This window comes from Ostrinia nubilalis, chromosome 16 (assembly GCF_963855985.1).
Source record: "Ostrinia nubilalis chromosome 16, ilOstNubi1.1, whole genome shotgun sequence".
Classification (NCBI taxonomy): Eukaryota; Metazoa; Arthropoda; class Insecta; order Lepidoptera; family Crambidae; genus Ostrinia; species Ostrinia nubilalis.
Genome location: NC_087103.1, coordinates 13,112,781 through 13,138,909, shown reverse-complemented (window position 1 = coordinate 13,138,909; position 26,129 = coordinate 13,112,781). Strand labels below are relative to the sequence as shown.

At 37.9% G+C, this 26,129-nt stretch overlaps 1 protein-coding gene across 1 annotated transcript; it reads left to right on the top strand.

Annotated features, from left to right (window-relative positions):
* The first annotated feature begins 1,490 nt into the window (after nucleotides 1–1,490).
* Nucleotides 1,491–26,129, top strand: LOC135079560 (uncharacterized). The gene is made up of 22 exons (XM_063974212.1): nucleotides 1,491–1,598; nucleotides 3,099–3,148; nucleotides 3,309–3,356; nucleotides 4,241–4,364; nucleotides 4,682–4,744; nucleotides 5,153–5,247; nucleotides 5,616–5,795; nucleotides 6,267–6,483; nucleotides 7,480–7,643; nucleotides 8,069–8,247; nucleotides 13,373–13,464; nucleotides 13,903–13,925; nucleotides 17,208–17,243; nucleotides 17,541–17,588; nucleotides 17,986–18,018; nucleotides 18,437–18,542; nucleotides 19,280–19,345; nucleotides 19,581–19,654; nucleotides 19,996–20,151; nucleotides 24,317–24,530; nucleotides 24,935–25,089; nucleotides 25,787–26,129. The coding sequence occupies exons 1-22, from the start codon at nucleotides 1,562–1,564 to the stop codon at nucleotides 25,988–25,990; spliced, it is 2,364 nt and encodes a 787-aa protein (XP_063830282.1). The 5' UTR covers nucleotides 1,491–1,561; the 3' UTR covers nucleotides 25,991–26,129.

Genomic DNA, 26,129 nt, shown 5'->3' with positions numbered 1-26,129 from the left:
TTAACAACCCTAACAGTACCTACAACATGATCACGAATTTTCGTGTTCAGGTTTGCTAGACGAAGCCAAACATTGAGGTTGACATTTTTGGAATGTAAATATGTGTAACCTAGTCATATTTGTCATTTTGTAGTCTACATTACTCCTGACAGCAGAGAGCTCGTAGCCTCGTGGGTACGTGATTTCACATAGATAGTACCTACATATTTATAAAGCGATACAATTTTTTCGGATTTGAACTCGTGACGGGTGCAAATAACCGCTTACTCGAGCATCGTTTAGGAAAGAAGTTTAGAACCTGTTCAGTCGTTTTTGTGTATATTATCCCTAATAGCTAAGAACTATTCCCGAGACTTCAACGCATGATACTATTTCCCGTTTTTGTAACATTTTTCTTACTGATCCGTCCCTATGGGCTGTAGCCTAAAGCCATCCTTAATAAATGGGCTATCCAACACAAAAATATTTTTTCAAACGGATCAGTAGGTAGTAAGTTAAGTTCAAGTAAACAAAAAATAAATAAATCAGCTTTATAAATTAGAATGGGACGTTAAAATATATTAATGACAGAGTTAAAAGTCATTTACCAAATGCTATTAAACCACAGACAGTTAAGTAATTAAGTTTTATTTAATCGGACCTTTGTCCAAACTAGGAAAAACAGTGTGTTATTAAATAAATTCGATTAGCTACAAATGATAATAGCATTCTTAAACTCGTGGTTTGAGATTCTGTCGGTACTTCACAGTACTTAACATAATGGAAATTGAAAGAGTTAGTTCATTTTTCCATCATTTTTATCACTAAAGGTCTCAAATCTCAATTATATGTCAAAGATCTAAAACAAAAACGAATAATGATGATTATGTTTAAAGAGATCTTAATGTCCCAGATCAATTTTATTAAATATTATTTATGACACAAAAATTTAAAACTAAGAGGCAAAAGGTGTAATTAATTTAATTAAAAAAGTGAATGATCGACGTTAAACACATGTATTTAATTTCTTAATTTTTTCTCCTATTACCTCTTAAAACCTCTCAAATGTTGTTCCGAAGTGGTGGTTGGGAAACTTATACTATTTGGGACGTGTATAAGTGCCTCGAAATTGCTTAAATTACTGAACCTACTACCGAAAATCTTGAATTAATATGAAATGATAATTGACCACATCAACAAACAATTTAGTTGTTTGTTCGTACAGTTTCGTACTAGTCTTAGGCCCAGAACAGACGGTGAAACGCAACTGCAACTGCTAGTTACTTTTGAGTTGCATCTAAGTTTCTGCCATAGCGTCCGTTGAGAGACCACACATGACGCGACCAGTTTGAAACTTTCAATTTCAGTTTCATTCATCAGAATTATCACAAAGTTGCAGTTTCGTTGCAGTTGCGTTTCACCGTCTGTTCTGGGCCTTACTGAGTCTTAATCTACGATAGCCGTACAAAATAACCTGTTTGGAAGTAAGTGCCTGTGCCTCATCACAACAAATGAGTACATTGCCGTAAACGCAGCGCCGGCGGACCACGGTTTTGAGTGATTTTCTAAGAAATAAACAAAAATGAGACTGGTTGTAGTGTTAGCGGTGGTGTTATCAGGTAAATAATGAATAATAATACATAAAATACTTACTTCGAAATTATACATGAAATATAATGACAAAGGCTCTTGGACTGACTGTTTTTTTTTGTTTGATGTGTGGAGTGGACAAAATTAAAGCGGGAGAATTTATTTTCCGATATTAAACAGTTGTGATTGTTGAATGAATAACGAATGATACGTAGCATAATTATAATCCACTGTATTAGAAAGTGTATTGACACTGACTCCCGTAATTCAAGTACCTATATGTAAGTGGGTACCTGATAAATATGTACCCAACTATTCAGCAAGTTAATGTCGATTAGCATATATATCAGACTACGTTTTTGTTGCAAAATAACCTGTATTACAACGAGATAAGACGCCACCATATCAAGCTTGATGTGCTGTAGTCCTCACAAACAATAACATTAAATACACTCTGCATCAAATAAATCGCACCTCCCGCGACAAGCACTTATCAAACGTATGCATCCCCACTTCCCACCAACATTGGTACCATTTGAAAGCCTAGTTCTAAACTTCATTTCATTAAAGGAAAGGTTTTTACCCCAAAAATGTGTCTTTACAAGGATCCAGAGCCACTTCTTCAAAAAATAGGTAGTTACGCTATAGCCATTTTTTATTACTATAAAACTGTTAAGTTGGGATTAATCGCTATCCATCTGTTAAAGAGGACACGTGAGATCTTTATTTGGTTTTAAAACCATAAAAATTGGTCTAATTGATCCCAGAGGTGAGCCCAAAGTGAGGTCTATTTTCAAGTCACATTTATGGTAAATGTTAATTTATTTAGAAATGAAATGTATTTTTCTTTAAGGATATTTATAAGGCTTTCAAATAACACCAATATTGTTGGGGTACCATGATTGTGTCAGAAGAAAATCTTTAAAGTTCGCGTCGCGGAAGGTGCGGTTTATTTGATGTTGAGTGTATTTAGCATGTTAATGTTGATAGCATATCAGACTATACATTTTTGTTTCAAAATAACCTGTATTACAACAAAATAAGACGCCACCATGTTAAGCTTGATGTGCTGTAGTCCTGACAAACAATAACATTAAATAGTTATGTACCTACGTTTTCCCAAATGAACTTTCTCGTTAAGTCACATTACCAATTAAGGAAAAAAGTTCAATAAATACAATAATATAATCATATTATAGATAGGCATCTATCATCATCTATCGCAACTAGGCAGTTGCGAGGTGCCCTTAATATCTATTATCTCTGGGTTCTTTAGTATTAGTAATTAATATACAAATTTTCCTCAATAAAGATCATCTGATACATTTGAATACTCGCAGTATTATAATATTTCTGAGCCAAAAAGTCTATACCGCATACTACAAATACAGTTTTAATACCTTAACTTAAATACTTTGAAATTAAAAGATGATAATATTTATCTACATAAATATTACTGTACACAAAAAAATCCATACACACGATAGGAACACTATTAATATTATCAAAAATTAATTAATTATTTTCAGTTTCAACTGCAGCTGATTTTGAATCAGAACATGGATCAAGGCAAAAGCGAGTAAGTTTTTATTTTCAATTTTAATATTAGTAGGTTAAATTGTAACTTTAAGTGGGAGAAAAGGACACCATGCATGCAAAGCCACTGGTTGGTCAATAATGAAATAAGATTTATATCCAAGATTTATTAGTTAAAATTATTATTTATATTTAAATTCCAGCAAGACGATAGATGGATATGGGGACCATTTAATGATGCACCAGTTGTAGTAAGTGGTAATGATTAACGGTAATTATAACAGTTGTGGGACGGTGTGACGTCCACCCACAAGGTGGACCGACGACCTGATAAAGGTAGCAGGAAGGCGCTGGATGCAGGCCGCTACCAACCGTGCGATGTGGAAGTCATTGGGGGAGGCCTATGTTCAGCAGTGGACGTCCTGTGGCTGAAATGATGATGATGATGATAACAGTTAAACTTCATCAAACACGAGTGCACGCACACTGTCCCTAATCTAGCCGAAGCGAAGACCCAAGAGCTAGAGAAGATTGACCCGACACTATACTGAAATTATCCCGGACGTCCGTCTGTACGAGATTAGGGCTCGTTCCCACGGCGATTCAGTTTTGCGGGATGCTACATTACTCGACTGGGCTTGTGTGTTTGAAATTCGAATTACAAATTCGAACGGATCGCTTTTTTTGCAGGAGACTGCAAACAGGATGTTCGAATAAACGTTAGTTAATATTAGAACACGTACATATACTACAGTAATTATGTTGCTGTTGCGCTCGCACACTCACTGCGGGCGCCCGTCGCACAGTCGCGACAGCAATATAATTACGCGCGAGCGATAAGGATGGGTAGCTTGGGGTCATTGGACAAAATACTACGTGCTCACAGACCGGGCTTTAAACGGGATCCTACAAAAATCAGTAACCTCCAACAACGTGATGTCTCTGTGGGAACAAGCCCTGAGAATGGCTCGTCAACAGCTGACAAACAACAAACTAGCCTCGTGGATCTGAAATCTGGATGCGGGCAGCGCAGCACTGGCTATTGTGGAAATCCTTGAGGGAGGCCTTTGTCCAACAGTGGACGTCATTTGGCTGAAAGTAACAAACAATTATTTATTAATAATATTTTTCTCAGAGAGCTCAGTCAGAACAAATAACTGCTACAGAAGCACCTGCTCCTGCAAAATCAAATCCCTGTGACCCGTTTAATCCTGTCAAACCTGATTTTAGAGCTCCTGGACGAAGAAAATCTGACGTCAGTAAGTTATAAAATCTTCTTCACAATCTTTTATAAAAAAACTACAACCTGGTCGAGTTAACTGCGCACATGGCGGCCGTGACGTCACATCGACACTGATTCCTATTTTGTGCTTGGTACGGACAGATCAAACGCGGGGAGGTGTGCGGGTAAGTTCTGGAGGGAGAGTCGCATTCCAGCGATTAGGTGTGCCCGTGTGCAGTTAGCTCAATCGGGTTGTACACATTCTGCTACAAAATAGAACCTATAAACAGCTGCTTAAGGGATGCCTCAATTTTGATAATTTTACCTAAAATGTTTGGTACTAATTTTTTTCAGAATGTTTCGAATACATTTGGGAGATGAAACGTCGAAATGATCAACAAGAAAGTCAAAAAAAATGTAAGTAAAATCTCTCACTGACCTAGTTGCACCAGCTAACTTTAACAGTAACTATAACGATAACCGGTGCGTTTTGTATGGAGTTTGACAGATTTTTGACGTTTGTTAAAGTTAAAGTAACTTTTACGGTAACTATAATGATAAGTCAAAGTAAGATGGTGCATCCCAGCCTTATTCGTGTGCAACGCAGAAAATATGACTGAATGAAAAGATAATTAGAAAATAGATAATATTAATATCCCTTAACCCCGGTAGAATGAATAATGACTGAGGATTGATTTTTATTAGAAGATAAAACTGGGAAAACGCGCAAAATTTTCTATAAATCTATGGAACTAATCATTACCTACATAACAATTTACTCTTTCGTTAAAGCCAATATTTTTACTTTAATTTGAAATGTTTCAGGCCAAGACTACCTCGTAGAATCGGGGAAGCTACCTTTCTTCAGACATCTCGTGATTGGAGGCAAAGAAACTTTGCCTGGAGAATATCCTCACATGGTAAGTTACCTTTACCATTCATTACCTACTTCTGTTTACTATGTTATACTGAGCTTACTTCAATATCCTGAGCTGATATTGTGATTTTTAACAACAAGTCATTTAGCCGATAGGATAGTGCCTCTGATTTGGAGTTTACTTATTTCATTACTACAAGACAAAACATTTGAATTGCGGATAAACAAATGACAATTGATTTTTCATTTAACATCGAAGAATCAAATAAATGAAGGCTATAATTATATATTTTTCGCTGTTATTTATTTGAGGTGGATAACTTAATTGATTCTTTTCTACTGTTAATATTTATATTAACAGTAGAAAAGAATCAATTAAGTTATCCAGTCTTTAGACTGCAATTATTTCAGGGTGCCATTGGCTGGAAGGCCAGCATTGGGACGTGGATCTTCAAATGTGGGGGGTCTCTCATCAGTGAGAAGTTTATTCTGACCGCAGGCCATTGCTCCAAGGCGTCTTCGAGGGACACCAGCATAGCCGATGTCGACCCAAAGATCGTGAGGCTTGGGGACAAGAACATTCTGGATATTGTGAGGATCATTTGACTTTGAAACTAAAACAGACGAGTCTTCCAGTAAATCTCCTTCTCCATTCTACTGATTAAGTTCGTTGAGAGTTCCAAGATAGTAAGCTATCCCTTGGACTACTCAACCTTCACTGGTTTAAACAACAGTTGCAGTAGAGGAACCGAGAAGTGGGATTAGTCCACTAGAACAAATGGCACAGACACTTTTAATATTTATTAAATACGACTGCACGTAAGAGCAACTTTTGCGAATTTATGGCTTCTAAAATAATGTAAAATGTGAAAGTGTGAATTTCATCCTTAAAGTGACTTAGAGCTTGAACTGCTTGATAAATTGATACTTGGTGAAAATACATGATCCTATAAAACCCTAAACAGACAGTTTGTAATTTTTGAACTTAATTGTCTTTGTATCAAGGTTTAGAGAAGCTTTCTCTTTAAACATTCCAAAGTAATATTTACTAATTTTGTACAGAGCTACAACAACCTCGGACCAAGAGACTACAACATCTCCCGGGTGATAGTTCATCCTCTATACAAACCGCCGAAGAAGTACAACGACATAGCTCTGATCGAGTTAGCAACTCCTGTGGACTTCGACAAGTTCACCCAGCCAGCTTGTCTATGGGGAAGACCAGATCTTCAAGGAATCAATTCTGCTTTTGTGACTGGATGGGGCGTTGTTGAAACAGGTTAGAATAAATTAAACAGGAACTATCCGCTAAGTTGCCCATGTCAACTGGCATATGACGCCGATCAAACGCCGTGTCATATGCCAGTTGACATGGGCAACTCAGTAGTACATATAGCGCATACATATAGCGCTAGGTGTAGGCTGCCACCAACCGACCAATGTGGAAATCATTGGGGGAGGCCTATGTTCAGCAGTGGACGTCCTATGGCTGAAATTATGATGACGATGACAAGGCAGCAAAAGTATCTCTGTCTTCCAATTCGAGGGTCGGTAGTTTGATCCTCGTCAGCCATTAGACTATAGGCAAGCATGATGTCAATTTTTTATTTTGGTTTTAAAGATGGACCTCAATCAATAATAGAAATAATGGTGAAAGAATTGCTTCAGTAGCATAAATGGGCTTTCTCAAAAACTTTCTTCTCTATTTGGTATATTTATCTTTGTGAGGTAGGTATAATAATATTACGTGCACCAGTGTTATTTGAAATAGGTACCTACTTGCCTAATTATAACTAACCTTCCTCGTATGACTTCATTGTTGCACTAATTAGAGTACCACAGTGCCCTGATTACGTGATACTTACTCGTGACGTGATAGGAAAATACAAATCTATTCCTATAGCATTTAAAATCCGTGACTTGACTTTCGATTTAAAATGAGAATTTCCTGGAAATGTATAGTCGTCATTCTTAAAAACAAAAAACAAAATAATTAATTACTGTGGCTATTAGACTTGTACTGGTTATTTAGACTGCTGGGTCACTGGTGTCTGCCCCCCACTAGGTGAACCGATGATCTGGCGAAGATCGTGGGAAGCTCTTTGATGCGGGCTGCACAGGACCAGTCGTTGTGGAAATTCTTAGTGAAGGTTTTTGTCCAGTTGTTGACGTTATTTAGCTGAAAGGAACGATCGAACTGGCTATTTTAATCCTTGTTAATCCACGATAAAAACAAATTTACCTGCTATTTTAACCAACGTCTCACCATTCTCAGCTGGTAAAACTACATCTCCTGAACTGCAAGCAGCCTCAGTGGACTTGGTGGACTCCCAACAGTGCGACTCTCTGCTCCGGCCGTCTTGCAACAGACACTGGTGCGGCATCCAGAATCACCAGATATGCGCTGGGAAGCTGACTGGGGGAGTCGATGCCTGTCAGGTAAATGTAGAGCCAAGTTGTAAATCTTCGGTAATTAATGGGCAGGATACAAAGAACTGACGGCCAATGGACGGCAAGTTCCTGGAGTGGAGAACACGTACCGACAAGCGCAGCGTTGTACGTCTACCCACAAGGTGGGGTGACGATCTCATAAAAGCAACTGTGGACAGCATGTGGATGAAATGATGATGATGGGGATCCCCATTCAGATATTAAGGGCGTTTATTTTCTCGAATAATCATAATAATCATAATCATTTATTTGCCTAAGTAGGTGGTTACAGAGTAGTTCTTATTCTCGGAAAACTGTTCCCATTTGCCTCTTCATTAGAATCTTCTTCGGACTTCAACGAATATTTTGGAAGAGATTAGCCAAGTTTTTGTACTACGATAAGCAGATCCTTTCTCATCTTTATTTTTTTACAGGGAGATTCCGGCGGTCCTCTTCAGTTGAAAGTCTCTCTTCCCATCAATGACCAAGGCTCCATGAACCAAGTGATAGGCGTGACGTCATTCGGGATAGGCTGCGGTCTTCCCAACTTGCCTGGGATCTACACGAAGGTCTCCAGCTTTATCGACTGGATTGAGAACATCGTGTGGCCGTGATGAATTGACATTTGAAGTAGTTTTTATTGTTATTTAGTTAACGATGTGTTGAAAATAGCAATTTTAAATTTTCAATTCAACCATTTTTCATAGCTTGGCTCCAATCAGTAAAAGTTGTGGATTGTTGTGTTATGTTACAAAAACAGGTCAATTCCGAGCTGGACTCACATGAATCAAGTATAGGTATACCAATAAAACGACAATAACATATAGCATTAAAATGTTTTTTTTTGTATTTTTTAAAATGTAGATTTTGTTTTAATTTATATTGACAATTAAATTGTGGAGATATTATTAATTATGCTGCAGATTTACCATTTCAATAAACTTGACTGTGCACTAATCGAAACTATTTTATTTTAGTTAATCAGGTCGTACATTTGATACCTGGTCATGAACTTTTATAGAAAAGTGAATCAAATCAAATCAAATCAAAAATATTTATTCATATTATACCACAAGTGACACTTATGAACGTCAAACTATAGTAAATAAAAAAATATAAAAAAGTAGCCCTTATGGGGCACTTTACATGTCTCCTTATCTTTTGGCCCCTACCAGCGCTTCGAGACAAACATATGGCAAGTGCTGAGAAGAAACGCCGGAACAAACTCAGTCACCACTAATTGCCAGGAATTATCTAACGGTAAGAATAACCAAATTCAAGTACATTAAATATGTGCAGACTGAACTGACCAGTGACCACGCATCCTTGATCCTTGTCATCAATATAGTAATATACGTAATAACGTCAGTACTACGTATTGTAGGTATTTCAACGGAATAAATATTAATCCATTTTATACTGCAGTACATTATTTCATTGTAATATTTCTATTTTTTCTATAGGGAAAAGCCTCCTAAATACCGTTATAGATAAAAAGTTGACTAAAGTTGATAGGCTTATGCATTATGTGCATTTAACCTAATTAAAATTAAATAAACTAACTAATATAAAGGATTATAGGCGCCATTTTGATTTTTTTCCAATTTTAATATAGCCAGTGTCACTCTCACGATTAAGACGAATCTAACGACACCTCTCACGCTAAAGTCGGTCAAGCCCTTTAGGCTGTAGGCCGTGCCAAAGAAATATACATACATACATATAATACATACACTCGAAAAACATAACCCTCCATCTGGCGCAGTCGGGTAAAAACTACCAGACTAATTGTTATTATCGCATATTAATAATTCGTTACCTTGATTCAAGTATAGCTTTTGTCCGCGTCTGATGTCCCTAATCTATAAAATTGAACAGTTTCATCAAAATCCATCTTGAAATTTTGCGTAAAGAAGCAACAAACTTATCCTCACAAAGACTTCATATTTTATAGATTCCCCAAACTACCGTTGATCGTTTTGCAAGCGCCAGAAAATCACCATAGCGAAGAAAACCGGCGTTAAATCGATACATAGTTCGGGGTCGAAAAACACGAATTCATTTTTGATGAGTCGAGCACGATCTGATATTCATGCGGGCCACGATTGAAGAATAATTCTCTCGGGTACTGCGACCTGGGAGCTGAGGCACAAAATAGGTAGTAACAGAAAAGACAATCACAAGAAGAAGATGGTTCAAACTTGGAGTGCAAGTGTAGTAGGGTTTCCCAGTCGATATAGCGTATGATGTCGTGCTTTGCGTGGCCAAACAACTGCACGCAGGAAGATTTAATGAATGCTACTGAAAACACCAATCTTGTAGCAGTTTTGGGCTGATCCAAGAGTGATGTCGACAACAAACCTACACAGTGTCAGCCCAAAACTCCTCCACAAGAGTGGCGTTGTCAGTTCATTAAATCTTGCACGACATCATGTGTTTCGTCGACTGGGGAACAAAACCACACTTGCACTCCAAGTTTGAGTCATCCAAGAATCCCCACTTGAACATATTGTCCATTACGGCCGAGTTGCGTCCGAAGTCTATTTAAAGACTTCCAGGTAAGCAAGGGGAGCTCATTCATTAATTTTGCTTTATGCACACAGACGCGTCTTAAGGGGGTCCTGCACAGAATCAATATTAGTTAGGATTTTTATTGTGTAAGAATTTTCGCAGCAATACCAACAAAAAATCAAATCCTTCCTTTTTCCTAATTAAAGTATTATAAACTCACGTTTTGTTTAGCAAAATTAGTGAAATACGTGTTTTTACTCTGTATTGAGTCTCTTTTGTCTCTACTCTGTAAAGTAGTTCGTGTGCGATCGTGTTAGTTCGTTGCGCCACCGCTATCTCGGCTAGCAAATCGTAATTTTTCGTCGGCGCTGCACCCCCTTAAGCGGGCGGCATTCGCGCTTGCACTGGTTTAGACTGGTTTGCGATTTTTGGCGATGAACGTTGATGATGGCGTCTGAGCGTTGTCTATGTATGTATGCTCGTGCGCACTTTGTATGTAGATTGTCTTCTGCTCCTATGTATTTTGTGGCTGAGGACTGACTGGCAGACCCTCCTTGTGAGGGTAACTTAATTTGCTGTCTATCAGCCGGCTTTAGGTGAAGTTCCAGAGGTCGCGGGTTCGATCCCTGCACAATATTTGGGTGCATGTTACTTCTGTTTGTCTTTTTCTGAGAATTTCCTATGAACCAGTAAAACCCGTAAAGGTATGACACTAATGTTTATAGGTGCAAACTAGAACAAGAAGGAACATATTATTTTATTAGCTTTCCGCCCGCGGCTTCGTCCGCGCGTAATTGTGTCTGTCACAGAAAAACTTTATCGCGCGCGTCCCTGTTTCAAAAACCGGGATAAAAACTATCCTATGTCCTTTCACGGGACTCAAACTATCTCTATGCCAAATTTCATCAAAATCGGTTTAGCGGTTTAGGCGTGAAAGCAAGACAGACAGACAGAGTTACTTGAGACAGAGAGATTTTTAACTGGCTATATCATTAGAAAAATAAAACGTGTACTTACCTACCACATAAGTACATGGTCGGTCATACGAGTAGACTGGAGATACTTTTAAAGAATTTGTACATTTCAATATTCAGTTTAAACTACATAATTATTGTTATACGAATACTTCATTAAGATAACGAATGTCCCATAATGTATCAATTTACTACAGGAGAGTGTATAAAACGGTTTTCAGTTTTGTAGAGTAGTTCAAAGTTCAAAGAGAGAAACTTGGAAAAGTTATAGCCAAAGTTTTCGGTAGAAACTTCATAAAACGAACTAAATGATGGACTTTGAAAAATATGCGTCCAACTTGGAGTTACAATGGTATATTTTTAATTTAGTGGTGGTTTATGCCACCATACACGGGCTATCAGAGAGAAGATACGATAATTCAAAATAATTACCTACATTTCGTTTTGGTAGAAAATTCAAGACAAAAGAAAAAAGTGTCAATCGAGGAAAAAACCTAAAAAAAGTAAAAAGAATTTTCTAATCGGCCAGGCGTGCGAGTGCGACCAATGAGTTTGGTATGCAACCTTACTATTTTATTTATTAGTTCTACGTCATCAAGACAGACCTGTACAGACTGACTGACTGACTGATATATGTATAGTGATCTATCATCGCACAGCCCAAACCACTGGACGACTGGACGGATCGGGCTGAAATTTGGCATGCAGGTAGATGTTATTACGTAGGTATCCGCTAACAAATAATTTTACGAAACTCCACCCCTAAGGGGGTAAAACGGGATCCACGCGTACGAAGTCGCGGGCCACCCGCGACCCGCTAGTCAAAATATAAAAGTTTGTGTTGCGACAGTTTACAATAATGTTATGAAACAACATTCGTTATACACTTATTAATACGCATTTAATCAGTAAAAGCTGTAAATTCCAAAATGGTCATTGGCTAATTATGCAAAAACATGGGAATTTTCTGTAGATAGGCAATGTGCATTGTATGTGTGATTCTATTATTATTTTACTTACCCACATAATATGTACCTACGTATTTTGTTATTTCATATCTCGCACATTTGTGATTTAATTTTATCACGGAACAAAGAAACCGTAAAGTTTATTATACAGGGTGGTCCCGAACTGACTCTATTTACTAAACTAGTACAACTACCGCTTTATGCGACCGAAATAAAGTAAAATAGCATCAAAGAGGCACAAAAAAGGCTTTTTTTGCTTATTTTTTTGGAACAATTAGTAATTTTGGGAAAACAGCTCGTTAGAGCTGATGGCCGTTGGGGCAGAAAAGTTTAGAGTGGCGACCATGGAGTGTGGACAGCAGACCTTCCATTAGGTGGACCGAACATCTGGTGAGGGTCGCGGGAGGTGTCTGGATACGGGCAGCGCAGTACCTACCGGTCGTCGTGGAAGTCGACGGGAGGAATTTTTCTTGTCCAGCAGTGACGTCATTTTTACTGAAACAAAAAAAACGAACGCATTAGTTAGTTTTGAAAAAATTAAATCTAAATATCCGCTAAGAAAGGATTTTACGAAACTCCACCCCTAAGGGGGTAAAACGGGATCCACGCGTACGAAGTTCCGGGCGCGCTGGACGGATCGGGCTGAAATTTGGCATGCAGGTAGATGTTATGACGTAGGCATCCGCTAAGAAAGGATTTTACGAAACTCCACCTCTAAGGGGGTAAAACGGGATCCACGCGTACGAAGTCGCGGGCGGCCGCTAGTCACTAATAATCCCGCTAACCCTTCGTGCCAGGGTTGTGTTACGAGGGGTTCACCACAATAGTCCAGTGGCGCCGGGCTGTAAACCAGCTTTCTTTGGATTTCATGCGAGTTAACAACAACCCTTGACTATTGTCGCTTTTTATCTATAGGTACCAATATTAAAAATGCGAAAGTAACTCGGTTTGTCTGTCTTGCTTTCACGCCTAAACCACTGAAGCTATTTTGATGAAATTTGGCATAGAAATAGTTTGAGTCCCAGGACATAGGATAGTTTTTATCCCGGTTTTTGAAACAGGGATGCACGCGATAACATTTTTCTGTGACAGACAAAATTCCACGCGGGCGAAGTCACGGGCGGAAAGCTAGTAAAAAATAAATCAGTCACTGTACTTAAAATTTTAATCCTTTAATATCCGTAGATGTTAACAGGCATCACGTAACAATATTAATAACTCTGGTAAAGGTAGGTATGTAGATATAGTTATAAATACTTAGTCATAGGTCAATTATTATTAGTAGGTATAAATTAATTCGAAAGTGTATGTTAAATGCAGTGCCTAAATTAGTATCGGTAGAGGAAGCTGACAGGATGGAGTGGCCGGTTATTATAAGTAAGTTTCTATTAATTTATTATTATTTTATTACAACAATTTATTTAATTAAAACTTTAATGTTAAATAAATTTGAACATAATTCGAACTTAATGCACTAAAGCAATGAACTTAATAAACTAAATGCCAATTGCATTAAGTTCATTAACAATTAGTTTAACCTTGGATTAATCATTAGGTATTGTACTCTTAGGTACCTACTTATATTCGCAGCTGATATTACTTACTTATAACAACTACTCGTATTTGTATTTATTATTTTATATAGTAGGTACGTTTGTGGATTAAGATATTTTGAACTACAATTTTATAAATTCGGCAGTTACTTATTATTGAGATGGCCATTCCAATCCTTAGCGGTGTCATGCAGTCAATTTGGTTTATTTTGACTATAACTTTACTAATTATTTGATGTATAATAATTATTTTGTTTTTCAGTTTCGCTCCTCCTGCTCATTATGGTAAGTTCTCACACTGTGACAGTTTTTAGACGTTTCAATACCTGGTGATTAAACGATCAGATTGGAGGTATACACCTCCATAGGTTTTCTTTACCTGATTAAAAATTCACGTCGCACTACAAATATATTTTTCTTGGTCAACTTTGATCTTATCTTCGTAAAGGACGTAGCACACTTATCTACCCATAAAGGGATCGTAACCGCATCAATTCGAGGCGGTCAGTACTTTGTATGAAACTGAACTCCTTAGTACTGCAATGCACACTTTTCCGCACCGTAACGTAAACGCCTCGCCTCGCGGTTGACAGCGCGCGAAGGCGATGACAGCTCGCAAAAGGCGATACGGTGTTGATCCTTTTCCGAGTTGATAAGTCTGCTATGACCTTAAAATTACAAATAGATCGCTCCTAGCATTATCAGGGAGGCGGCCAGTGATAAAAAGGCCTTTTTAATAAAGACGGTATTATAAAATATAATACTTTTCATCTTATTGACACCAAAGATCTTTTATCAATTCCGTCGCCGGGGACTTATTTTTTAAGCTCACAGAGTGAACGAGCAAAACGTAGAAAATGAACTTGCAAAATTATTCTTATTCAGGTCTTGGATTTCAATTCGTTTCGGCATTAAATTATAAACAGAATATAAATAGTATACAATTTTGTCTCAGTTTTAAAAAAAATATAAAATCTTGTTAAAATGTTAATAATTTTCACGAAATTAATGAAATATGAACACGCCATACCTAAACATGTGCCAACATATAATATTATGTAGGTTCATTCATAGGTACTAGCGGCCGTCGGCGACTTTGTACTCGTGGATCCCGTGCACCTAGCCACCTACATTCTAAAAGTAAACCCCATGCAAAATTTTAGACTCCTAGAAGTCGTAGAACTTGTAGCACAGTGTATGATCTACTTGTAGTTTCTGAGATTTCATGATGAGTGAGTGAGTGAGTCAGTGACCTTTCGCTTTTATGAATATGGATATGACTAGATTATTGTATTATTAACATCATTTGCATACATTTATTGGACATTATACACAGACATCATGAAAAATCATTCACATTTTTTGTGCAGAGCAGCTGCTCTATGCTTTGGTCGTTGCATTTTCCTAATTTATTATCAGAGTTCCGTACAAGCTTTCTCTAAACGGGACATCTGTTACAGGAAATTGTCAAGATATAAATAAATTATATGCTGCTGAATCGATGGATAAAAGGGACTTTAATTTGGTAACTAAGTACGACAAAGATGAAAAACTTTTATAATGTTTTTTTTTCGAATTAAGTTTTTTTGCTGATTCGTGATCAGAAAAAGCTACATAATCAACTCCCTAAATATGGTGAGTATTGAAATAAACACCCTGTATAAAAACATTAATGATCAGCCCCCCTAGACAAAACGCACTTTTTGATCGAATCGAAAATCGAATCCGTCAAAACTCCATACAAAAAAGGGGCTTTTCGACCACTTTTCGACTGGTTTGCGATTATAATTTGCACTTTGTCTAGACCCACAGATCTTTTACTCTTCGTAGTTGAAACGTGTACCTACTTGTACTATAAAATTGTACAGAACATTCTGCACGCGAGTACAACTCGGTCTTGGCAGTTTTTTTATCTGGCCATCATTAATCACACCGGAAGTAAAGTTATCTTGTTAAGCCTTACTGATTAGTTTATGTCTCATTTAATTTAATTTATTTTTGATGAAATAAAAACAGTTTGAAAATTTCGTGGGTTCAATTCCCGCCTTAGGCAGTTCGATTTTTTCAAGTTATTTATAATTTTCAAATTAGTTTGAAAACTGTTTTAATTGAACTATTATTCTGTGTTTAAGTTTACATTTGTGAGTGTGTGTGAGTGTGCAGGGTTACTTTTATTTTGACATCACCACAACAAGGCTGGGTTGCACCATCTTGTTTTAACAAACGTAAAAATCTGTCAATCTCCATCATCATTATCATTTCAGCCATAGGACGTCCACAGCTGAACATAGGCCTCCCCCAATGCTTTCCATGTTGATCTCTATCCGTGTCTAATTTTTAATGATGTTGATGTGTATCCATTGTGGTGCTGTAACGATTTCTTTCATTCATTCAATAATTCCCACTGTATTTCAGGCTTATAACTTTTCAGTAGACCAAGATATGGCATCAACAGAAAAAGCGTGGGCTGTCCCCTCACGTATATCGGACGAAATAATCTTGTTTCCTTGGAAAGGTCCTTTTGAACAAAACACTCGCTTTTCTAAGTGCATTTTATTCAGTTAGACCCTCTAAGGCCTCGGCCTCGATGCCCACTTACAAAAGACCCCAGCTCTTTTCATCTACACCTTTTAGTTCAACAATTTACAAGGGCTATAGAGGTCACGGTAGGCTGGACATTAGACAGTACACAGTCACTCGATGGAATTGGTAAAAATTCGATTATTCTTGCCCGTTATTTGGAACTATTAGTTGGAACATTTCTTTTCATGGAGTGGCAATAAAGGAATATTATGATTTATTTTGTAAGCCAATGAATTATTTCTCCAACCCGCCTGGTCAGCGTGGGGAGTGTAGGTCAAATCTTCCATTTGCCTCTGTCAATTAGAGAGGGTGTGTAGTGGAGACCAAAAGATCGAAGAAATCCAGATGATGTGACATTACAAAGTTAACGCCTACACCTTCTTCGCTTAACTCCGCTATCTGTTGTAATTGCTTGAACAATATTATCAGGCGTTTCCGACTCGATCCTACGATGTACGCGTAACTCCTACAAAGTTCTAGCTTTTGTAAAACTTGAAGTTGTGAATGTCCGACGCAGCTCAGCAGTTCAGCGAACGAACTTCACTGCACTTTGAATGTACAAGTGGTTGCAGTCAGTGAAACTCAAATGTTTAAAACACTTGATTCGAGCCTATTCAAAACCTACTTAAGATAATTGCAACAGTGGGCTGAGTGTGAACGTTTCCCGCTAGGGGCGCTGTACAATCCGTCATTCATTTAATGTTATTTTTTGACGCGCTCACTAGTGAGCGCGTTTGACGTAAACTCACACTAGGGCCTAGTGTGAGTTGTCAGGTCTAAAATGTCGACTTTATGAGTCAGCTACATTGCCATTACATAGAAACTATGACTGTTTGTTTTTCATAATAAATTAGCTAAGAAGAAGTGCAACAATGTATGTATACGTGGTGTCCAGTTTTCCATAAATTCGTACCGTATAAAAATATTGTTGAAAGAACCTTTATGGTAACAAATTAATAAAAAACAAAAATATTAAATTTTCAGAGCAACAACAACGAAGCGTTACAGCTCCCGTTAACGGTAAGTGTACTAATTGTAAGCTAAATACTGTTATTATACAGGGTGTTAGACAAATGGTATATAAATCCGACATATAGCCTACTTATGTTAACATATGCATATAAATATTATAGTGAAGTCAGAATGGAGAAGATCTATTTTGTAGGGACAAAAAACCCAGAATCGATTGGGACTAAATGATATCAGTAGTTTCCATAATGCTTGGCCTGATATACCATTCACCTAACACCCTGTATGTATGTCCTAACTCCTTAATTAAAATATGATTAAAAACTTTAAATACATTAATTATTTCAGACGCCGCCGCCTAAAGAGGAAACAATACCGTTTAAAATTCTACCAATGGTAAGTGTCCATATTTACTTTCTACGTTTCTACATAAGTGATACATAAAATACACACAGCGCCATCTAGCCCCAAATAAAGCAAAGATAATGCTTGTGCGGTCAGCATTTATTTACAATAAGTAAGTAAACCAGTCAAAATAAGGAACTGCATTAAGGAAAGTTAACAACAGAGTTGATATGGTGCAAAAAATATGGGTAAGAATCACACTGAAATATTTTTTTACACTTAGAAAACTCCATGTCGAAATCAACAAATAATATTTCCAATGTCTGAATTGCACAATATATTAGTTATTATGATCAAGTAATCAAGAGCTCATGGTTTCAAGAGTCTTTAGTAGGTAATAGAAAATGCTTAACGAGTGATTTTTAACTATAAAAGATTTTTTTTTCAGAATCCTTCCTTGGCGGAAAGATTTGAGGATACGGTAAGTCAGAATAGATTTTTAAAAGAAAATTTAGTAATAAAATTGATTCTTACATTTTTCCACAACGAATGTTTCTGCGCTACTCTCATCCTGCACTTTCTGAATGCCACTTGAGAACTTTTCTGTCCCTTCAGAACTAATTAAAATAGAATTTTCAGCATGGAACGTCTCTTAAATTATATTTTTATATCTTTTTTAGCATTTACAATGTAATTTTTTCCTCTTTCTTGATTAATTTTCACTATTACAATAAAGCAAAGTGCGCGAAGAGACCGCACTATCGGCGCGATATGAAATTTCTTCGCCCAGTGTTTGTTGGGAACTCAGTTCCCTTCTATGATCTGAGGTTGGGAATATTGACAAACACAGTTTGATGTGCTGCCGATTGTAATTTAAAAATAACGAGTTACACTTTCAGGAGCAAAATAATGAAGACTACAAGGCCGATGATCCCTGCAACTACGACCGAGTCAACCACACACGACCTGAAAGCTCAAGAAAAGGCAAAAGAGTTAGCGATATCAGTAAAGTCTACCTTTCACTTTTCTTTTTGAAATAGATCGTTTCATCCACGACGCGGCCCATCAATTTTTGGTCGAGGGAAGCGCGGGGTGCGGTTTGATCCGAGCAATCCGAGCGTCATTATTGTAGAGTGCGTGTGTGCCTCATGGATAATATAGCGTGTACCGATAACACTCAAACATTAGCGGAAGAATGGTGGGGCGCGTCTTCGTGGATGAGACGTCTATAGTCAGTAGTTACTAACTAGATGTGATTTGGTACGGTACTATTCTTACCTCTCGCAAATTTAAACTTTTGTGTAGCCAGGATCACACAGCTTGATGTTTGCTAGATTTTCAGGTGGTTCATCATCATTATTTCAGACACAGGACGTCCACTGCTGAACATAGGACTCCTCCAATGATTTCCGTAATTGACCGGTTGGTAGCGGCCTGCATCCAGCGCCTTCCTGCTACCTTTATGAGATTCTCTGTCCACCTTGTGGATGGACATCCCACCCTGCGCTTTCTGGAACGTGGCTTCCACTCCAGAACCTCAGTGAACCAGAACCCCATCGGCCATCAGTTCTGCGTACTAACTACTATGTGTCCTGCCCATTGCCACTTCAGCTTGTGAATCTGTCGCGCTTTGTCAGCGACTTTAATTAGTTTATGGATCTTTGGTACATTTACGGTTACGGTTAAGTTGATTAGTCAGTGATAATTATCTTAATATAATTATTATGTTCTTGTTGTTTTAGAGTGCGATGAATACTCGTGGGACTACTGGACAAGAATTATTGAATCTGATAGGCGTGCGGAAGAGTGTAAGTACAAATGTACAAATGTTTTATGTTTTATAAAACGATAAAAAGACACTGAATTTTATCGCTTGCAAATACCGCGTAAGTGGCAAAAGTAGCCAAATTGACATTCGCGCCAGTGCTGCAGTGTAATGTGGAAGCTGATTCACTTCTGAATTCGACAAAAATTGAATATCGAATAAAATTGAAATCGACTAATAGGAACAATAAATAATTAATGTTGCTTCTCGTTCAACAGGCAAGCAGAAGTTGAAAGACCCATCTACAGTATTTGGCGGTATGGATGCTAAATATGGAGACTTTCCACACATGGTAACATTTTCACATGGTTTATATTTTCTTATTTATATTATCTTTAAATCACAAGGAGGATGACCTCATAAAGGTAGCAGGAAGGCGCTGGATGCAGGCCGCTACCAACCGGCTTTTGTGGAAATCATTGGGGGAGGCCTATGTTCGGCAGTGGACGTCCGATAGCTGAAATGATGATGATGATCATTATTAAAAAAGTAAAGTTCTATCATAATTATGCGAGGGCTTTGTCCGTCGAGATTAGAAATAAGAAGATGTCTCTGGGCGACGGTAATCATTATCATCAGGTGATCCTCGTTTGCCTCCTATAAAAAATCTGTACCCATTTATATTATTTGCAGGGTGCTCTTTTTGGTATCTCGAAATCTAATAAAACAGTGTTCGAGTGTGGCTGCTCCCTTATCAGTTATAAGTTCGCGCTAACCGCAGCGCACTGTGTAACAATTATGCAATATAGACCATATCGGATACGGTTTGGAAATACATCAGGGAGTGAGGTAAGACTTATAATGTTTTTGCATTTTATCTATACTTATAACAAATCTGTAGAGAGGTCAATTCTGTACATGAAATATATTTTCAAAATAACTATCAGGGGGTGAATAGTGATCGATACTGATGCCAAAAATGCAATCAGTAAAGTTTTTGTCTGACTGTCTGTCTGTATGTTCCTTATAGAAACAAAAACTACTCAACGAATTTTAACGAAACTTGGTAAAATTATTCTTCATACTCCTGGGCAGGTTATAGTATACTTAGGAGCAGAGTAGTGAAGGGAAATTTTGGGAAAACGGGAGAAGTTACTCAATTTTTTAAGCTTCCGTCGCGTGTGCAACCTTAAGCCTAAACGGCTAAACGTAGGCACTTGAAATTTGGAAGAGACGTAGCTTAGATACCGTAGAGGTGCACTAAGAAAGGAATTCCCAAAATTCCCACGGGAACGGGAATTAGCGGGAAACTCCTTTTGTATGAAAAATTAAACCGCTTAAGTTAGACGCTTAAAATTTGGCATGCAGGTACCTTAGTAAACTTAAAGCTTAGTTACAACAGGATATTGCAAAATTCCCACGGGAACGGGAGTTAGCGGGAAAAAACATTTGTATGAAAAAATCTAAACCACGTAAGATATGTGAAGGGGGTAAAACGGGATCCACGCGTACGAAGTCGCGGGCGGATTGTTGATATTTAATATAAAGCCTAGGCGCAGACCACATATTTTCAGCCAATATTTGGGCCCGATTTGAATGTATGTGAAGAATCAACCGATATCAAATCGGTGTGGGTAATGTGCGCACTTCCATACATGTCCATACTGATAATAAGTATAATAACAGTCCGACCCAACTACCGACCAACTAAAAGTCTATGGTTTTCGCCTGGGCAAGCAATTTATGTGTATGGGTGAATATCAACAAACTCGTTTTTTGCCTAATTCCGGTGGCGAATTTTAATTTCCACTTTCCAAAACTTTTTTGTGGCAGAAATAATAGTAAATAACTTGTATTATTCAATGACATGGTAGAGATCAAAATATTATTAATACTTCTCGAGATATGTCAATTTGAAATTATCAAGAGCCACCGAAATTGTATTTGAGCCACCGGAATTAAGAACCAATCCACCGAAATTTATTTATACAGCGGACTTCGGAATGTTACGGATGATTGTCTCAAATTACTTATTTATTTGTAATCAATTAAGTATTATTATCCAGTAAAGATGTTTATAATTAAAAAAAATATTCAGGCCTGTGTTGCGAGTGTTGTGACCCTAAAAAAGCATCAAATCTTCCCACGTGAGTCGTAATAGCCGACTAAGGAATCAAAATACTGGAGGGTGGGCTGCAGCATCTTTCCGGGTATTATACTACCATACTGGAACTACCAACCAGCCTGCTAAGCATGGTGATAACGGCAAAATCCCTCCATAGAGAACAAATCTAAAACTTTCTGGCTCTAGCCGCCAACAGCCCCGTTATTCTAGAGTCATCACAAAGACATCATACATGACCCTCAAACCCAGAAACCAACTCTAGTCCCAGGAGGGCGACCAACTGCCCCAGGTTGGTGTTAGGTTTATCTTCCATAAGTAAAAATATTGGTCCAGGCTAGCCAAGTTTTCATGATGGTATCATACCTATCCTATACTCAGAATTACGCAACTAATTATTCGCTAAAGACCATGCGAACTGGAGATTAACTGAAGATATTTCTAGATCTATACCAGCTACTGAACTAACACATTACATATTTGTGACAGGGTAATTTAACGGAAAACTATGCAAACCTAGCGACAATCAGCTAGATGAAAGTAGTACAATTAAGAAACGGAGGACTAAATCCAGCCAGCCTCATAGAGAGAGAAGGCCTAGCAAAAGATGCCAGAACTGTAAAAGCGTACTGAGTTGCACCCTAATAGTACTGCAAAAATCAAAATGTAGTAATCATTTTTAGACGAACAGGCAATTTAATCACATTTGCATTCTCCGATCACCACACAGCTTATGACCGCAGTCTATGAAGGAACACTATCTGCGGTTGCGATCCTCATCAGTGAGGGACCGAGGAAGAAGAAGAAGTCATCACCGAAATAAAAGAATGCCGAATAAAAGATGCTCAAAAGCTGTCGACTGATGAAGCCTAAGCCACGACCAGTGCCAATCCAGCTCCAAAGCCCCACGAATTTTCATCTCGAGTGGCAGAATAGATTGCAACCTACGAGACTAGGGAAATTTTAGCTGTTTCAGGACTATTCTCATCTGTTTTTAAGATTCTGCTTAGTATCGATGTATAAATAGCTATCCAAGTCCTCACGCTAATACAAAGTGTATTATAGAGACGATTTTTTTGTAATAAATCGAAAGTATGTATTTGCGAGGACCAAATTGAATATACCAACATGAATAACGAGGATAACAGAACCATTTTGGTAAATGCCTAAGCTACTAGGAGAGATTAAGAAGCACTACTAGTAATTAGGCTGAAGATCGAGATTATTCCGACACTTTAGCGAAGATATCCTAGACTTTAGCTTGAGTGAGATTAGAATGCCCTATTAAAAACAACAAGGTATGTACCAGGAGATAATGAAATCACAACTGAGCTTATGAAATCAGATGGAATGCTAGTATTAAGTTCTCTTAAATACCACCATGTTTATTGGTCGATAAACCAAAAAATAAGACATGGTGGTGGTGCTAGAGACTGGAATGGAATGGACGTTGGCGATGGTCCAGAGTCAGGTGAGGCAGCTTTTTCCTGAAACATCCAGTCTCCCAGACAACCTCATTTTCGAAAAGACGTTTGTAATACTACGTACATATTTAATGCTGCGTCAAATTATGCAGAAGACTGAGGACTATAATCAGTCATTATTATTGGCCTTTTTGTACCTTCTTCGATTCGGTCAAGACCTGGGCTGTGCTACAGTCTCTTTAATGGCGTCAAATTGACTGTCGATACATGCAACTTCTGAAGTATTTGTATGAAAACTTCATCATATCAGCCCTCCCCCAAGATCAGAACTCGAAACTTATCTGATTGCTGCGAGGGTTCAGAGTTGGAGACACCATAATCTCTTAAAGTCTTCACTACCTCCCACTTAGAGGTTTTCAAGCTTCTGAGCTAGACCGAGCTCAGTATCAAGATACGGCGAGTACATCACACAACTTCGATTCACTGACGATATTGTAGTTATGACTGAGACCTTAGTAGACCTAGGTACAATGCTCCAGAGCCAATAAGACCAATTCCGGCAATAGATTCGCCACCGGAGCCACCGAAATTGCGCCACCGGAATTGAAAAACTGTTACAAAATTCAAATTATAAAGAAAACTATAATTCTGATCAATAATTTCTGTATGCAGATACAACAAAACACCAAACTTTAATCATGTTAAAGAATCGTTTAGCATCTAAGTAAGTAGCTTTCACTCATACACTTGCCAGCGAAATTGAAAAATTTTGTATTCCTGTGCCGCTGATACTAATATTTACGGGTCTGCTGGAAAAACAATACCACAAGTCGCAAGTCTTTATAGCCCGATCAGGAGGACACAGTTGAGTGATGCAGGGAAGAAGAACTCTACGTCTCTCAAAGCTTCTTTGGAGAAGTAAGAGAGTGTCGAAATTGAGCCACTGTAATTGCTTTTTTTCGTGGGACAGTTTTGAAAGGCTATTTAAAACACTTAAAATATGAAATATCACATTTCTTTCATATCATTTGGAAGTCTTATTTAATGTATTTTATGGCTATACTATTTTTAAATTACTAGAATCCCCGAGAAAGAAGGAATAACACAATTTATGAGTAGAAATAGAGTTAGGACGCGCCACCGCTATTAGATTTTGGGTCTTTGAAAATTTTTTTAGTACATAAAATAACTACCTATTGTCCTGAAGACTTTGCTATCGTGTAAAACGCTGTATAAACTATATACAGAAAAAAATCATCGCTCTAGTTACATTTCTCCCATCGATTCTCAGCTCCGCCGCGTAAAAAACGTGTTTGGGATATTCACCCGTATATTTTGGCAATGATACGAGTATAAACAAAAAAGTAGGTAGTGTACATCCGTTCAAAATTGGTAAACGCTTTGGAATTGTAACAAAAATTGTTAAGACTTGCTTGTATTTTTTTTAATTCTCGCATTTTCATTTTAGGGTAAGGGGGTTTCGCTGGATGTGGGCATTAAAAATATTTTTATACACCCTAACTATAGTCAACCATATAAGTACTATGATATAGCATTAATGGAGTTGGAGCGCGAGCTCAAGACTCAGGCGCATATTAGACCGGCTTGCGTCTGGAGCGGCGCCGTTGGTAATAAATGGGTGGCGAACATCACTGGATGGGGAAAAACAACACCAGAATCAAGTAAGCTTTTAATTATTTCGTTCGTTCGTTTCAGCCGAATGACGACCACTGCTGGACAAAGGCCTCCCCCAAGGATTTCCATAACGATCGGTCCTGCGGTGCCCGCATCCAGGTTCTTCCCGCGACCTTCACCAGATCGTCGGTCCACCTAGTGGCCTGTCCACGCTACTTCTTCTGGCCCGTGGTGGCCACTCGAGAACTTTTCTGCCCCAGCGGCCATCAGCTCTACGAGCTACGTGCCCCGCCCACTGCCACTTGATTTTAGCAATTCTGCGGCCTATGTCAATCACTTTGGTTCTCCTGCGGATCTCCTCTTTTCTCCTGATTTCACTTTATACAATAATTAGTTTCTATTCCCAGAAATCAGAGTGACCATTAACCACCACACTTGTTTCTCTATTCAGATTCGGCGTCAAACAATCTTAATTACGCAGAAATCGAAATCTGGGAGAAAGGCAGTTGCAACAAATCATTAAAAGGCCGACCTAACCGGCTCTGGAAAGATGGCCTGAAAGACCACCAATTTTGCGCCGGCAAACTGGGTGTCGATACTTGTCAGGTGAATTAAATTATATTTTTTTACTATTAATTATTATGCAATGTCGAGTAAAATATACAGGGCGGCCAGGGAGTTAACGTTCAAAGTTAAAATTTAGATTCCTTACATCAAGGTGTATCTAAATCACCCCCATGACTGTATGTTCTACGATTTTGCTTGTTTTATCCTTAACTATGGTTGGTTTTTTTTTTTTCTCACTCTGGAAGCTTCTCTAGCGTAAGTAAATAAAAACAAACTACAAGTTCTCGCCGCATTAAGAAAAAGATTAAAGACCAACCATAGGTGATAGTTAAGGATAAATCACAAAATTAACTCTATCTCCTAAACCTAAACTAAGCAAAATCGTAGAACATACATGGGGGTTGATTTAGATACATCTTGATGTAAGAAATCTAAATTTTATCTTTGAACGTCAACTCTCTGGCCACCCTGTATAAAACTTGCATCTGATCGGGGTTTCGGGGGCGCGTTTTTTATAATTACTGTTACAAATAAAGTTTTATCAATATCTGTTCAGTAGTTTTTGCGTCTACTCAACTCAATCTATCCAATCCAGATAGGATTCTTCAGAAGTTGTAGTTACAATACAAGTAATTTTGAAATAAATTAGGTATATTTGCTGAATGATGTTATCCCACCTCCTGGTACTTTAAACGCTAAAAGTAGCATAATTTTCCTAAATAGTTGTTTTTTTCAGGGAGACTCAGGAGGACCAATTGGGATCAGAAGGCCGTCTAATTATTATGGCGAATCTGGATTCATGCACCACGTGGTTGGTATCACGAACTTCGGAATAAAATGTGGGACGAAGTTACCAGGAGTGTACACCAACGCAACCACGTTCTTATGTTTCATCGAGAAGACAGTGTGGCCTGAAGAGCCAAACGAATTTTGTCCTTAAAGTTTATTTTTGTCAGCACATTTAAATTTAAATTAATTTTATTAGTATATTAGCCCTTTTTATGGTATTATGACACCACTTCGGGACAGCTATTATCGGCTGGTGTTTGCTGCTGGTTATTTATTATATGGACTATTTA

Bases quoted from the DNA above. Each gene is read 5' to 3' on its own strand.
- LOC135079560 (XM_063974212.1), top strand. From the start codon at position 1,562: ATGAGACTGGTTGTAGTGTTAGCGGTGGTGTTATCAG. The intron at 7,644-8,068 runs GTAAATGTAGAG...ATTTTTTTACAG, and splicing joins GGGGAGTCGATGCCTGTCAG to GGAGATTCCGGCGGTCCTCT. The intron at 13,926-17,207 runs GTAAGTTCTCAC...TTAAATTTTCAG, and splicing joins CGCTCCTCCTGCTCATTATG to AGCAACAACAACGAAGCGTT.